The 13,510-nt window shown below is 36.2% G+C and overlaps 1 protein-coding gene across 7 annotated transcripts in view; it reads right to left on the bottom strand.

The window, feature by feature from the left end:
• Window positions 1-13,510, bottom strand: part of ralgapa2 (Ral GTPase activating protein catalytic alpha subunit 2) — a 109,731-nt gene that overhangs the window by 54,076 nt on the left and 42,145 nt on the right. For all 7 annotated transcript variants that reach the window (XM_014468804.2, XM_023352137.1, XM_023352136.1 and 4 more), the window contains 7 exons: window positions 12,192-12,385; window positions 11,931-12,029; window positions 11,001-11,156; window positions 5,571-5,699; window positions 2,203-2,331; window positions 1,016-1,074; window positions 503-611 (listed from right to left, as the gene is read on the bottom strand). In XM_014468804.2, coding sequence (XP_014324290.1) covers window positions 503-611; window positions 1,016-1,074; window positions 2,203-2,331; window positions 5,571-5,699; window positions 11,001-11,156; window positions 11,931-12,029; window positions 12,192-12,385 — 875 coding nt within the window. The remainder of the gene's footprint in view (window positions 1-502; window positions 612-1,015; window positions 1,075-2,202; window positions 2,332-5,570; window positions 5,700-11,000; window positions 11,157-11,930; window positions 12,030-12,191; window positions 12,386-13,510) is intronic.

Below are 13,510 nucleotides of genomic sequence, written 5' to 3'. Positions count from 1 at the left end.
ACTGCTCCATTAGAGAAGGGGTGGGGTGGGGGAGGCAGGGGGTGCTTGAGCAGGAAGCTGGGAGATGTAGCTGCTTAAATTGGCCCACATCTACCGAGAGCGAGTAGCCTGGAAATTACGCCACCGCCCAAAATCCTTTTCCATGAGAGAGAAAAAAAGGGGCAGCCTCCTCTGGTTCTCTGCATCTCTTCACTCAGGGAGAAGAGAGGGTTCTTCTAAAATATACCTATGAGTCACATCACATCATGGACATGTTTTATTCTAACACTTTTTCCTCAGTTTTCCACTATGTCCAAATTGTTCCACAGTCCTTTAACGCAATCAACTCTCATTTTTGTTAAAGCAAAGCCCCAATAGGAATTGTAAAATAACAACAGCTATTATGTTCGTATTTATTTAAGACACTATGATGCATTAAATTGCAAATGATGAAAGTAATTTAAAAAAGTGAAGCTTTCTGCTTAACAATTTGTGAACATAACTTATTTCTAAAGTTACAAACCTTTAATGTTACTCCCAGAACATTGATGGCATCTTTAACCTGGTGGTGAATGTTCTTTTGCATGAGCTCTTCACACACCCACAGGCCCAGGCTGCATACAGCAATGCACCTGAATGGCATAATCAGAACATGACACATGCTACACATGCTAATTAAGAAGAAAGAAGGTTATTTTTAGAAAATATTTCTCTTTCCAGAATGAATACAGAAACAAAATGAGACAGAATTTTCGATCGTCATTATTATTAATAGAAATAAATGCTTTAAGTCACTCTGTGAGTAATTAATGTATCTTAATCTATATTTTATGATGTGATGTTTTACTCATCAAACTGAATGACAAAAATCTAGACATGTTTCTATAACATTCTGGTTTATTGAGATGAACCTAGAATGATATGTAGAAAAAAAATACTATTTATGAAACAAACAAACAAACAAACAAACAAAGAAACAAAAATTACCAGTAGTTATTTAAAGTAAAACATTGAGACCAGCACAGATGATCCTTACCTGGCTCCTTCACAATATTCTTTTGTGGCTGCATCCAGAAGATTCCTAACCAGATAATTCTGAGCAGAAAACCAAACAGAATAATTTCACAATTAATTCTCAAATAATAATTTCAAAGGCATTTACTTGACTAACCCACAGCATTAAACCACATATCAACTTCTTAAGAGATAACATGCATGAATTGCAAACTTTATGCTTCTGTGCAAACTGTGAAATTTTTGTGTCAAAAAAAACATCTCTATCAGGAAGGACTTGGAATAGTGAACATTGACCTGTAGCATTCTTCAGCTTTGTGCATGTTTGTTTCATGTGCATTGTGAACACTGAGTGGAATGGGTCTCCTCTCTGCTCTGACTGCAGGTGGTTCGCTGAAGGACGACTGTGAGAGATTCACTGCAGTACTTAGGATACGGGAGGGGTTCAGGGGTTCGCTCCCCACTCAGTCAGAACAGCTACTACGATTGGTGTTTTATATGTTGCCAAAGTCTTCAATAACAGAAAAATGTCACCAAATTTGTCGCTAGTAGCTTTTTTGGAAAGAAGTCGCTGGGTGTGTCTGAAAAGTCACCAGCTACAGCGACAAAGGCCCTAAGTTGGCAAAAGTGTTTTCCCTCCTCCTGAGCGAAACCCCCTCTGTTCATTCCCCACACTTGCCCCTCAGTGTCCCTTGGCACTGCCCACCGGTCGCATTTTTCAAAAAGTGTCTGGGGACGAGGTTATGCTTTCACAGTGGATTGTTACACTGCAAAACTTGCAGTCCTATTGACTTAAAAATCAGCAGCTTAAAACTTTACAAAGGTTGGGAATTGGTCCCAAAATCTTCCCCCAAACTATAATGAAAGGGTAAGTCGACTTCAAGTACCCACACCCCCAAAAAAACAGAAGCAAATGTTAAGACCTTTTAAAATGTGATAAAGTCTATTTTGAAGCACAGTATAACGAAATAACATGAGCTAATAGTTTGTGGGTATTGCACATATAAATGCAGTATGTTTTTTAATGTCTGACTTCATAAAATTTAATTGTCAAGAATCTGCCTAGCTTCATGTTTGTTAAAATCCAAGATACAGCTAAATTAATTAATGCAGACAATGACTAATCAATTACTGAAACCTACAGTGATGGACATTTGTTTTGAAATGCTATCACTGTTTTCACCATGCTGCACCACATCGACTACTCACCTTGATATCCTCATTGCCTACACTGATGTCATTAGAGCCAGGCACACAGTGCAGAACAGGAATCTGGAGGTACAGGTTGGGGAAACACACAAGGGAGCCCAAGACTGTCTGAGCCTCTATCCTTGGAGCCTGCCAGAAATGAACACACACACAAAAAATAAACATCAAGTGAAAACTTGCAACATGAATGCAACACATTTATAGGAAACTAGCAGGAACATTTTTTACATGGGGAAAAACAATTCAATATCTCTACCAGACTAACCCTAATCCACGTAGACATCAGTGGATTAGGCAAAAAAAATATGGCCTATTTTAGTGTGATGTAGTTCTAACCCACAGTTCACTTCTGACTGGTTGCTCTATCCAATGTGACAACTATTGCTTGAGAAGACTCGAAGAATTTAAAGAGTCCACTTTCTTGATGGGATCAGAAAGGTACTGTCAATTTTAAGATCCGGTTGAGATAAATGATGTTATCTTCCTTATACATTATGTTTTATTTATCTATTTTGTAATAAGGGTTTCTTCCACACGTATTGGATATACGTATATTCAGTTTCACTTGGGTTTTCCTTTGATTCATTCCCCCGTCCCAACAGTGATTCAAAGACTTCTGAAAGCCCAGAGCCAGAAAAGGCAGCACATCTGACTGCTTTGGAGCAAACATTGGTTGACTGAAAACATGACCACCTCTGAAGCCAAGAGAGACGGAGCTTGCAGCCACAAGAGCAGAAATGCAAGAGAGTTTTGGGACTAATTAAGGTGCTTTTTCTTACATTATTGTGGGTAGTAAAATATAGAACTGAGATTCAAAAAATCTCCTCCTTCTAGACTTCTAAGCGACTGAACTGCATGATATCAAAAATATGTAAATTAAGATATTACTATTAACTTTAAATTTTCTATCTTTACAATTACAAAATAGCACCACCACTCTTCATGAGCGTTTTGATCTTGAAAAGACTATTTCCTACCAAGTATTGCCTCCAAATAGTCCTTTATGACTGTAATATTGCATACACACTGATATATAAATATGCCATAGTTGTGCTTCATTAGGTTGTGCAGCACTAATCAGTTTGATTTGTGTTATTTTCAAAATTAAATTCCTAGTTTAGTATTTACTTGCTTTTATTTCTTTGTTGGTCTTTATATTAGTTTGTTTTTGTATTTTGTAAGCCTATTATCTCCATAGAATAAATAGATGTTGGCTGAATAATGGCATTCGTCACACCACTGACTCCCTATAATCAGCATTCAAAGTTATAAATATCATGGTTATTTTAAATTATTACTAATCTTGAGAAATATAAAGAAATCTCCTTGGATTACCTTATAATGTAACTGATTGCTCATTGAAAAGTAAAAAAAAAAAAAGTATTTACATGTAATTTGACAGTTTAGACTGATTTAGGAATGCCAATATAGTTTCAAACATCTCAAGATTGCTGCAGAACAGCATTGTTTCTGCAACCTTTTCTCATAATTGTTTCAAATTTTGTCAGAAATCATATCAAGTCTATGTACACAATGTCACATGACTTTCCTAGCTCTGTTTGAAGTAATAAAAATGGTGTACATTATGTCATGGACCATTAAACACGATAAAGGGTTAGTTTGCCATGGAGAATTTAACAGCCATGTGTGCTTAGTGATTTATTTTATTAACAATATTTTCATTAATCAGAAGCATTTGTTCAGTTTCTAATAAAGTACTGTTTTTGTCACAAATACAGTCATGAGCTAAGCTTTTTTTTAAATTTTGATTTAGCTTCCAAAGACAGTAGAACAACCTTGTTCCATTCTTTAGTAAATCACAGGAAAGTAATTTGTGGTTATAAATTCTGCCATTGTTGCTCACTCCAACATTCAGGCACAATAAGGCAAGAATGCTGGAAGGTTTTTCCCAAATTACATTCTTGAGTTTTGTCCAAGTCATATAAATGACAGACATTTCAAGCATTTCTTATATCTTCTCCTAATGCTTTTTTATGCCATCGGTAGATTTGAAAAAGAAAAAAGAAAAAGATAAAAACAGTGAAAAACAAAGTGAATCAACCAATTTACATGCTTTCAAAATGTGTTCAATTAATAAAAAGCAATGATCCATTAACCTCAGATCTTTTTTTTTTTTAACAGCTCATTGAAAGAGTGAGTTGAATGTTGTCTGACCAGCATTCAACATTAACCTTGATCACATTTAATTCAGGCATTTCACAAGACAGCTCCAATTCACATTCAGAACTATGGAAACAAATTAAATCAACACAATCAAACCATACGAAAAACAACATTAAGTCATACTTATTCCAATTTGAATTAGTCATAAAACAATATGGCCAAATTTGGTTTATGATATTAATTAGTGAAAAACAAAATCATGAAATGAAGCCCAGCTGTTAATTGCATTGAGTTTTTAATTTCCAATAAAGTCTTGCCCTGATGCATGTCTGTGGCAATGGTGAGGAGGAATGGTTCTCCAACAGAGAAATCTCCAATAGATCATCACAAGACCAGGGCATATTTACTAGTAGGGCAAAATTATATTATTTATACTAAATACACTTTCCAGAGAACAATAAGGATAGCTCAGAGGGTGAAATTTCTGGAGCTGAAGAATGTTTTACTCAAGCATGTTGTGGTTTATGTTTATGCATACAGTCCTGCTCTGCAAATAACTTCCTGAGCAAGAACTAAACTGGTACACCAAAAATGTAAATAAATAAAAAAAATTACATCACAGATAAAAAAAGAACAATGTACAATAGGATTAGCATAACTTCCAGACAATTGAATGCATCTTAATATAAGCTGTAGTCACAAATTTGGAAAAGTTACATATATTGAGTGCACTTTGTTATAAGTTGCAGGTGTCCATGTTGTGCATATAAAATCAAAAAAAATTGTTAGACAAAAGTCAAAACATTCTGGATGTATATATGTATGAGTCTTTGGGGGTGGGTGCACATACATGTAAATCATTTAACGTATTATGAAAAACAATATATTGATAAATTGGTTAGCAAAATGATTTAATCAAATAGAATCTGATTTTCAAATATACTTTTCATAATAAATTTTTTTCATAATCTAGATTTTTACCAGTTGTACTATTGACAATCTACATAAGCTCTTGCTATTATGCTTTTTTATTTCAAAAATAGGATCTCAAGACCCCACTCTTAATATTTCACTCACCCCAACTTTGAACACCAGAGATAAAGACAATTATTGATAAGACTTCCAGATGCAATTTATATACTTAGAAGTATGTGTGGAAAAACTTTAATTGAATCCATATTTTGATGCACCATTAATTCCAGACTGATACTCAAAGTAAATCTGAATGTAAAACTTATTTGTACCTCTTTGGAGTCAGAAGAAAGAACCCGGGCAGCAGCTGTGATAAAATCTCCAAGCAGCATTGTGAAACCTGGTAGACCGAGGAAGAAGAAGCGGGGCGAGCAGGAGCGGACGATGGTATTCAAAATGTCCTAAAGAAGTCAATGGACACAAACAAATTAATAACATTATTAAAATTTTATAGTGACAGCTTTTTTACCATGATCTTGGAACAAACTAACATTTTTACCCATCTAGATTTAAGTTTTCTGCAGGCCATGAGTTTTAAAGAAAGCGGAAGCAATCTTTACTTAAAGGATGAAAAGATGTAACATGGTGAAAGCTTTTCACTACAAATGGTATGCTGGTCATTTAGAGCAAGATGATTAAAGTTAAAGATTTAAGAGTAAATGACAATACGGAAGAGGGGGGAAAGAAAGACAGACGAGAGGCAGCAGATGGATTGTTCACACTGGATAAGAGGGAGGACAAAAGACTTCAACTTTCATGAGTCATATGTAGGTACACACCAGAAAACCTGTAATTAAAGCCAGAGACAAGGTATTGTTTTGAGGCGGTACAGCAGCTCAGTGGCAGATGGGTACTCTTTCAACACCAACATATGCTGTGCAGCAGAGGGTTACACACAAACCTCTTAAATGTGTACAGTATAAAACCAAACGCACATACAAAGGGCATTAAGATGTGAAAGGTTTTACACCAAACTGAAAGTACTTGTATATACAAAACATATACGCAAAATGGTATAAGAATGTTGCTTCTCAACAAGAGCAAAATTACTCTCCCTTATCTGCAGCATGTATGTGAATATGTGTGTACAAAGCCAAGGTCCAGCTCAGAAACACCTGCCTTCATGGCTATAAACCTGAGCAAATCCGACAGTTCAAACATCAGCCTGTTTGTACCTGATCCGAGGGCCACCTTAACAAAACACATGCATACAATTGCAGCATCAGAGACACACAAACACACTGTGCCACCTATGTATTTGTGACATAAGTAACCCCAAACCCTCAGTAAACAGCTATGCAGGTGAACAAAAGGAAAATAGAATAAACACAGACATAAAAAGCAGGAAGTCAAACCAACATCAGTGCTGCATGCCGAAAATTGGTGGGAAGAGCTTTAGAGCTGAGGGGCCAATTTTACCCTCATTTTGTTGGTAATTGACCTCTGAAGCATAATGTGCAGTGCAGTCAGAGGTAATTAGCAGGCAACAAACTGTTTCTTGATTGCCTGAAATAAGCATTTTAGAGGAAGCTACAAATGCAGACGGCAAAGTGCTTTCGATTGTGTGTGTGAGCAGAGGGGACCTGATTTCAGGTGTGAGTAAAGAAATCAGCATTGAGGAAAGTGGAGCTGTGTTGGCAGTAGAAATGGCCGACTGCATCAACAAAAGGTGCATTAACGTCAACACTGAACAGAGCTACCACAAGACTTTTTTTTTGTATAAATGTGGCCTCATCCTCAGGAAAGAAAGCACTCCGCCTGGCCCAGGGGTGACAAGGTTCATTCTGTCATTTTATCACACCATAAAGTATCAAAAAACCTTTACAATTATAAGAGAAAACCTTTGATTTCAAATATTTTATAAAGAAATATCAACAGAGTTCATAGGTCAGAGATTACCAATAGATTTTGTGGAAAAGTTTGAATTAATCTTAGCTAAAAAATCTAAAGCAATTTAAAGGTTTCTGCAATTTCCAGTTATGAAAAATAAGCAAGTTACTTTTAAAAGTTATTTGCTCAATGAGATGTCTCACTTATTAAGTAACAAATAAGTCAAAAATAAACACCAAAAATATTTTAAAAAAACATTTGTCGACTTGTCATGGTGTGCATCAGCCCCGGTGTGTCAATTAATTGTGTTAAAGTTGTCAAACTTTACCACTGACACGGCTGCTTGTCCTAATTAGATGTTTATGAACTTTTAACCCCAATTCCTTAGCCACACAGAACAGACCACTGATAGAAATGTGTTTCTGAATTTATTATATCAAAGGGCAAAAGGAACATAAATGGCTGAAAAAAAACTCGAGATGTACAAAATTAATATGTGAAATTTAGCATGTAATGAAATCTGAACATATTTACAACTTTTGAGACCGACTTTTTAAACCTTGCAGAAAGTCCTAGAAATGTCTCTAGTTGCTTCATAAGTGATCAGGTGCCAATAATTGAATTTTAAAATAATTGGTAAAGATGACTAAACTCTGCAATTGATGAGTGCTGTGGGATGCACTTTTTATTAACCAAATCATAGCCTATTTATGAGTGAATGAGTTGCAAAAATGTATTCTTGTTCGTGTATTTTAGTTTGTAGACCAAATTAAATCTGTTTTTGTTTGCCCTCTCACACAGATATATATAGCGAAAAACATGGAGAGGCTGTGGCAATTCCTGTTTATGTCATGAGAACTAGACACTAAACAGAAGAAGCAATTCCCACAAATCTGGGTTTTATAAAAGAGGTTTGGCAAATTAACCAATTTGATAAGCAAAACTATGAACTTATAAAATGAACCTTTGACAACTGATTCTGGATCTGTGAGCATTTATGTAAAACAGATTGGGTTACATCATAATGAAGTAGCAGGAAGAAAGCTGGTTATGGGTAAGTAAAAAGGCAAGCTACCACACTTATCCATATCACAACCAAATAAGGTAATTATCAATGATTTTGTCATTGTGAACTTCACTGTATTAAACACAACAGGTGTCACCTCCAGAACATTGAATCTCTGTATAAGGATCCCGACTATTACTAATCCTATTCGCATAAAATGATTTGCAAAGCTTAAAATGATTCAGTCCAGGAGGTAAAAATGGTTAGTCCAATTTAACCATCAAAATATGCTATCATATAACATGTTGTGCAATTTAAGATTTTCAAAAAAACAATCCTGGCAATCTGAGTAGGATGATACATTTCCATAATTGACATTATATATTTAATGTGATTAGTTATTTCTAATAAATGACCAGGAGATCTTTTTAGAGGTGAACATTTTATGTAAGGAATTAATATTTGTTTCCAATCTTCAGTTTTTGACAGGATGTGCTAACCCAAAAAAACAGCACTTCTTAATATTTGTTGGAGAAGTGGGATGTACAAGGTGAGAAAGAGTAACAGACACATACACACAAAGTAACTTTCCTGATGTTCACAACAGTGCATCCAGTTTCTGAGGTATGGAGATGCTTCTGTAATATTTGTCTGCATATGATTCAGTCAAATTGCTCATTAATAGCTTAATTATGAATGAAGTATGTCAAAAACGTAGAGTAAAGATGCAAAAACTAAGCAACAACTGAAGTTGAGTGTGACTTATATATGCTTTTTTTTCCTCTTCGTGACGCAGTTATTGATTGTTGTGTTAAATGTTAATTCATACTGACAGACATGTACCAAGGATTAAACATTACCATCAGCAGCTGCGGGGGAAAGCACTTTATACAACAAGCTCCAAATCTTTGAGATTAGAAAGCCTATTTGCCATCATCCTAATCTTTAGCTCCGTCCACAGATTCAAGTCTGTAATCTAGCTGCGCTGCTCTTTAACATTTATATGACATTTAGTCAGATGAAACATGTTGGTCAAATCAAGAGAGTAGTTTCTAATCTATCAGCTATATAAATAAGTTTGTACTTAAACATTATGCATATTTTAGGATACGTGTTTTGGAGTATCATACTAAGGCTGTAATATAAACCCTGATGGTGGCAAAATATCTGTTATTGTCAGGCAAAAAAAGAATAGGAGAGACTGTGGCATGCTGCATGCCGTTACTGAAGTGAAGTGTGATACTGATGAAATGTATTGTTATTTTTCAGCTTTTTGAAGTTAAACAGGTTTTCAACCACTTACGTGGAACTGATGCTATTAATTTTAACTAGGCACCGGACCCAAATGGCCTGGATCAGTATTGAGGACAATGACTCCTGATACGGGACACTCCTGTTGTTTCAATCACTAAATGTCACAAAAATACGTTGATAACCATTTAACTCTAGATTGCCCAGCTTTTAGAAAGACTGTTATTGATCGATTACTGCTATTGTGCTGCCATCTTGCCATTGAGACCAGTGACCAGTAAGTGACAGAGAACCAGGACAATAGCCCTGACCTTGGCACGCTGTCAGTTGGAGAAAGAATCCTACTAACAGAAGAGTGGCTGATTTAAACAAAAATTAACCACAAAAAAGACTATTTAGGTAAACTATCAACTTTAGGCAGAAATAAGGACATGGAAATATTTGGGATCTCTTGCACAGTTTACTTCAACAGATGACAACTTTTGTTATTTAGGTTATGTGTAAAATAATGTGTTGTAAAATTAACTTGTTTGATTTGAAAGGGTTTTTTTTGTTAAAAAAAACAACAACAACATTTCATATTTTTTTGGGTTGCAGAGGGGTTTGGGGGTGGAGGCAAAAAGGAAGGAGGTGGGGGAGAATAAGAGCCACTTTCTTATGTTAAGCAGGCGTGCGGCTGTCCTCTATTGTGTGGCGTGAGGACTCTTTTCTCTGGCCAATTTGAGCATGCTTCAGTGGCCAGCCTGGCTCTGGCCCCCTAACGCATTATACAGAGCCACAACAAAAGCTGGAGAATGCTGCCTGGTCTCGCAGTGCGCTGAGCCCCCCTCATTGCTCTACTCTACGCAGCGTTCCCCAGACTCCCCTCCCGCTCCTTCACACACACAGGCAGGCAGGGCCGCTCTAACTCTGGGCCCCTGGCCGATGTGTCAGTCTAACGGAGCGCGACAGACGTCAATCCTTAATTAATCACGTATACACGGCAGGGGCTCAAAACATTATTTAACGACATGGAAAACATTCTAATAAGCTTGTCGCACTGCCAAGGAGCAATAGAAACCCAGCCAAGAGGGCATATATGCATATATATTCACACACACATTTGTATCCAAAACACCCCTTGCTCACCCAGACTTTTTTTTATCCCTGTCCCTTTGTTTTGGGGAACTCTATTCATCTCCACTCATCTTTGTCTAGGACCAAAGGAGCTACGCCAGATTTGAATACAAGAAAGGGTGTGGCGAGAAAAGGAGGAAGATGCCAAAACACAGCAGTGCTTCTCAACACCACCGGTTGGCAGGCAGACTGAGCCTCTATTTTAAAACTGTAGTGTATTTATAGTTTATGGTTTTACCTTGGTTGAGTTTAACCTACCTTAAATTTGAACATGTATATTTCAAAGTTGACATATATGGGGCACAGGAAATATCTCAGAAAGCACTAGCTGAATAAAAATGAAAACTGCAAACACATTAAAAAGTAAACTGAAATCAGCTAATTCTGAGAAAGTTCTTGAGCACATCTTAGTTTAATGCGCCATCTATGGGTGATGAGAGAATAGTTTTTAAAAAGAAACCTGATGATCTCATAGTAAAGAGCCATCTGCTGGTTGTACCTGGTCATGGCTGGTGAAGCCCTTGTGCATGACGTGGTACAGGTGCACCAGGAAGTCACTGTTGGGGAGAACATCTTGGTGTCTGGTCATCATCTCACAGATCAGCTTGTATGCCTGCAGTTTGCCAGCCTTGTATTCTGCTTGGAGCATGGTAGCCTGTGGAAAACAGGAAAAGCAGAGAGGTCAGCAATTTTATGACGAGCTCCTGTTTTTGTCATCTTAAATCTGCATTAGGTTTTTCAAGTTTTAAGCATTAGGTTCTGCTTAAAACTTAAATAATCAAAAGAGAATGTGTGAACTATAATTGTTACTTATATAACTTGCTGTTTTTGGAAATTAAGTGAATAATATTTAAAAAAAAACAATTTGGTCTAATCAAGGACATGTTGCTGCTGCCACATTAAAGATATAGAAGAATAATCAAACTTTAAATGAAAGTAAATTAGTTTTAATTGTTCTGTAATACTATTCATAATGTAATTTTGGAGAAAAAATATGAAGTGGGACGATTAAATGATGCTGTTGTAAGATAACATAATAATGTGGAATAGTTACATATTAGAGGTTAATTATTATCAAACACTTTCTTCTTCTATTTTAAAAATACATTATTTGCAACACTGGAGCTTAGTGCAAAGCCTAAGAACTAATTTTAATGTATGCTATTAGGACTTCATGTCATAAATCAACATAAGATTTTCACTGTACACATGGTTTTGAAATGCATTCAAATTTCTCTCGCGTCTTTAGCCCGTTTTACTTCTTATGTGATCTTCTTCTCAAATAAAAAAGCAGTAACATTTTGAAACAACCCAGGAGAAGATGTCTGGATTTCATATATTACAAGATAAGATGTTGCTGGTATCATTACTTATTTGACGCATGCAAATGTCCTGCATGCTGTTTATTGTGTCCATGTCTTGTTCCTACCCTGAAGAGCCATGATGCTAGCATTCGAAGAGGAGGGATGAACACAGGCTGGGGAGGAGAGGACTGGTTATCCATGCTGATCCCAAGATTGTCCCGGATCTGTGATCACACATTTAAATGAAATCACCACATCTTCATTAATGCATCTTTGCATGACTGTTAAAAGTAAATTATATTTTCACAATAATATTTGGTAAATCTTAGTGACATTAATGTCCTTTCCTGTATGTGGGAAGTGTGGTCTGTTTTTTTTTTTTTTACCTTGGCCAGCTTGTGCCAGAGATCATAGAGATGGGAGAAAACCTTGGCATGGATCTTAGGGCATCGGATGTTATTGACATCTCCCAAAATGCCCAAAATCCTCCTCCACAGGACAAAAGCAGAATCAGGATGCCAACCAGTCAGCGTCCCCCCAGCAATGATGCTGACATCATCGGCAAGACACTCACTGCTGTCTGCAGAATCAGAGACAGTTTTGGTTTGAATGCAATACAGATTACAAAACAAGGCAGAATTTATCTTTAAGGAAATTGGATTTAGTCAACATGTGCTGAATAATTTTCTGATATAACTCTAAATACTTGAAAACAAGAAATGAATAAGAACAAAATTCAATACTTATTTAGCAACTGTTGACTGAATCTTACAAAGTATCTGTGCTTTTGCCCCAAATGCATTTGACCAGTAACATTTCACTGTACATGAATAATAGGTCTAAACACTTCAGGGAAAAAGGCACGACAACACATGCATCATGTCACTGAAGTATGGGAGAACAGTGCCACCGAGTGGGCAGAAGTAGAAATGCAGGTAAGAGGGAGCAGAGGCCAGGAATGGACTTTCTTGTTATGTTGTGATATTTTTGTTGAAAAAAAGAAAATGTTCCCAAAAAAAAACAACATTAAAATTATTTTCAGTGCAAAGGTATGAAATATTATGTAATAAAAGAAAAAGAGAAAAATAATTTGATGCTCAGTATGTTCATATCCATCAATGTCAAAGGGAACAAAGTGAGTACAAAACTGAAAGATGTAGTTACAATGCCTTGCAAAAGTTTTCATACTACTGAACCTTTTTCACATCGTGTCGTGTTACAAGTTCAAAGTTCAATGCATTTCATCTGGGTTTTATGTGAAAGATTACATTAAGTACTCTATTATTTTTAAGTGGAAGGAAAATTATAATTTTCAAACGTTATTACGAATACAAATCTGAAAAGTGAGCTAAACTGGAGAGGGAATTAATAACAAGCAGCCAAAAAGCCTGTAGTAACTCTGGAGGAGCTGCAGTGACTCCCAACTTTCAAAACAGCCACTTCTTTACAAATCTGGCCTTTATTAAGAATTGAAAGTAGAAAGATCTAAGAAGTCCTGTTTGCAGTCTGACAGAAGTGATGTAGAAGACAACAAACAAGCATAAGCTCTGATCTACCCAGATGAGACAGAAATGCAGCTGTTCTATGTACAAATGCACACAGAAATTTCCAGATTTGTATCGTTTGAGTTGGTAGATCGCAAAAAAAATTAAATCAAGAACACTTAAATTCTGGTTGTACCTTGGTAGAATTTGGACATGTTTAA

The sequence above is a fragment of the Xiphophorus maculatus genome, chromosome 19, assembly GCF_002775205.1.
Source record: "Xiphophorus maculatus strain JP 163 A chromosome 19, X_maculatus-5.0-male, whole genome shotgun sequence".
NCBI lineage: Eukaryota > Metazoa > Chordata > Actinopteri > Cyprinodontiformes > Poeciliidae > Xiphophorus > Xiphophorus maculatus.
Note: the sequence above shows the minus strand (reverse complement) of the source record. Positions and strands in the feature narration are given on the sequence as shown.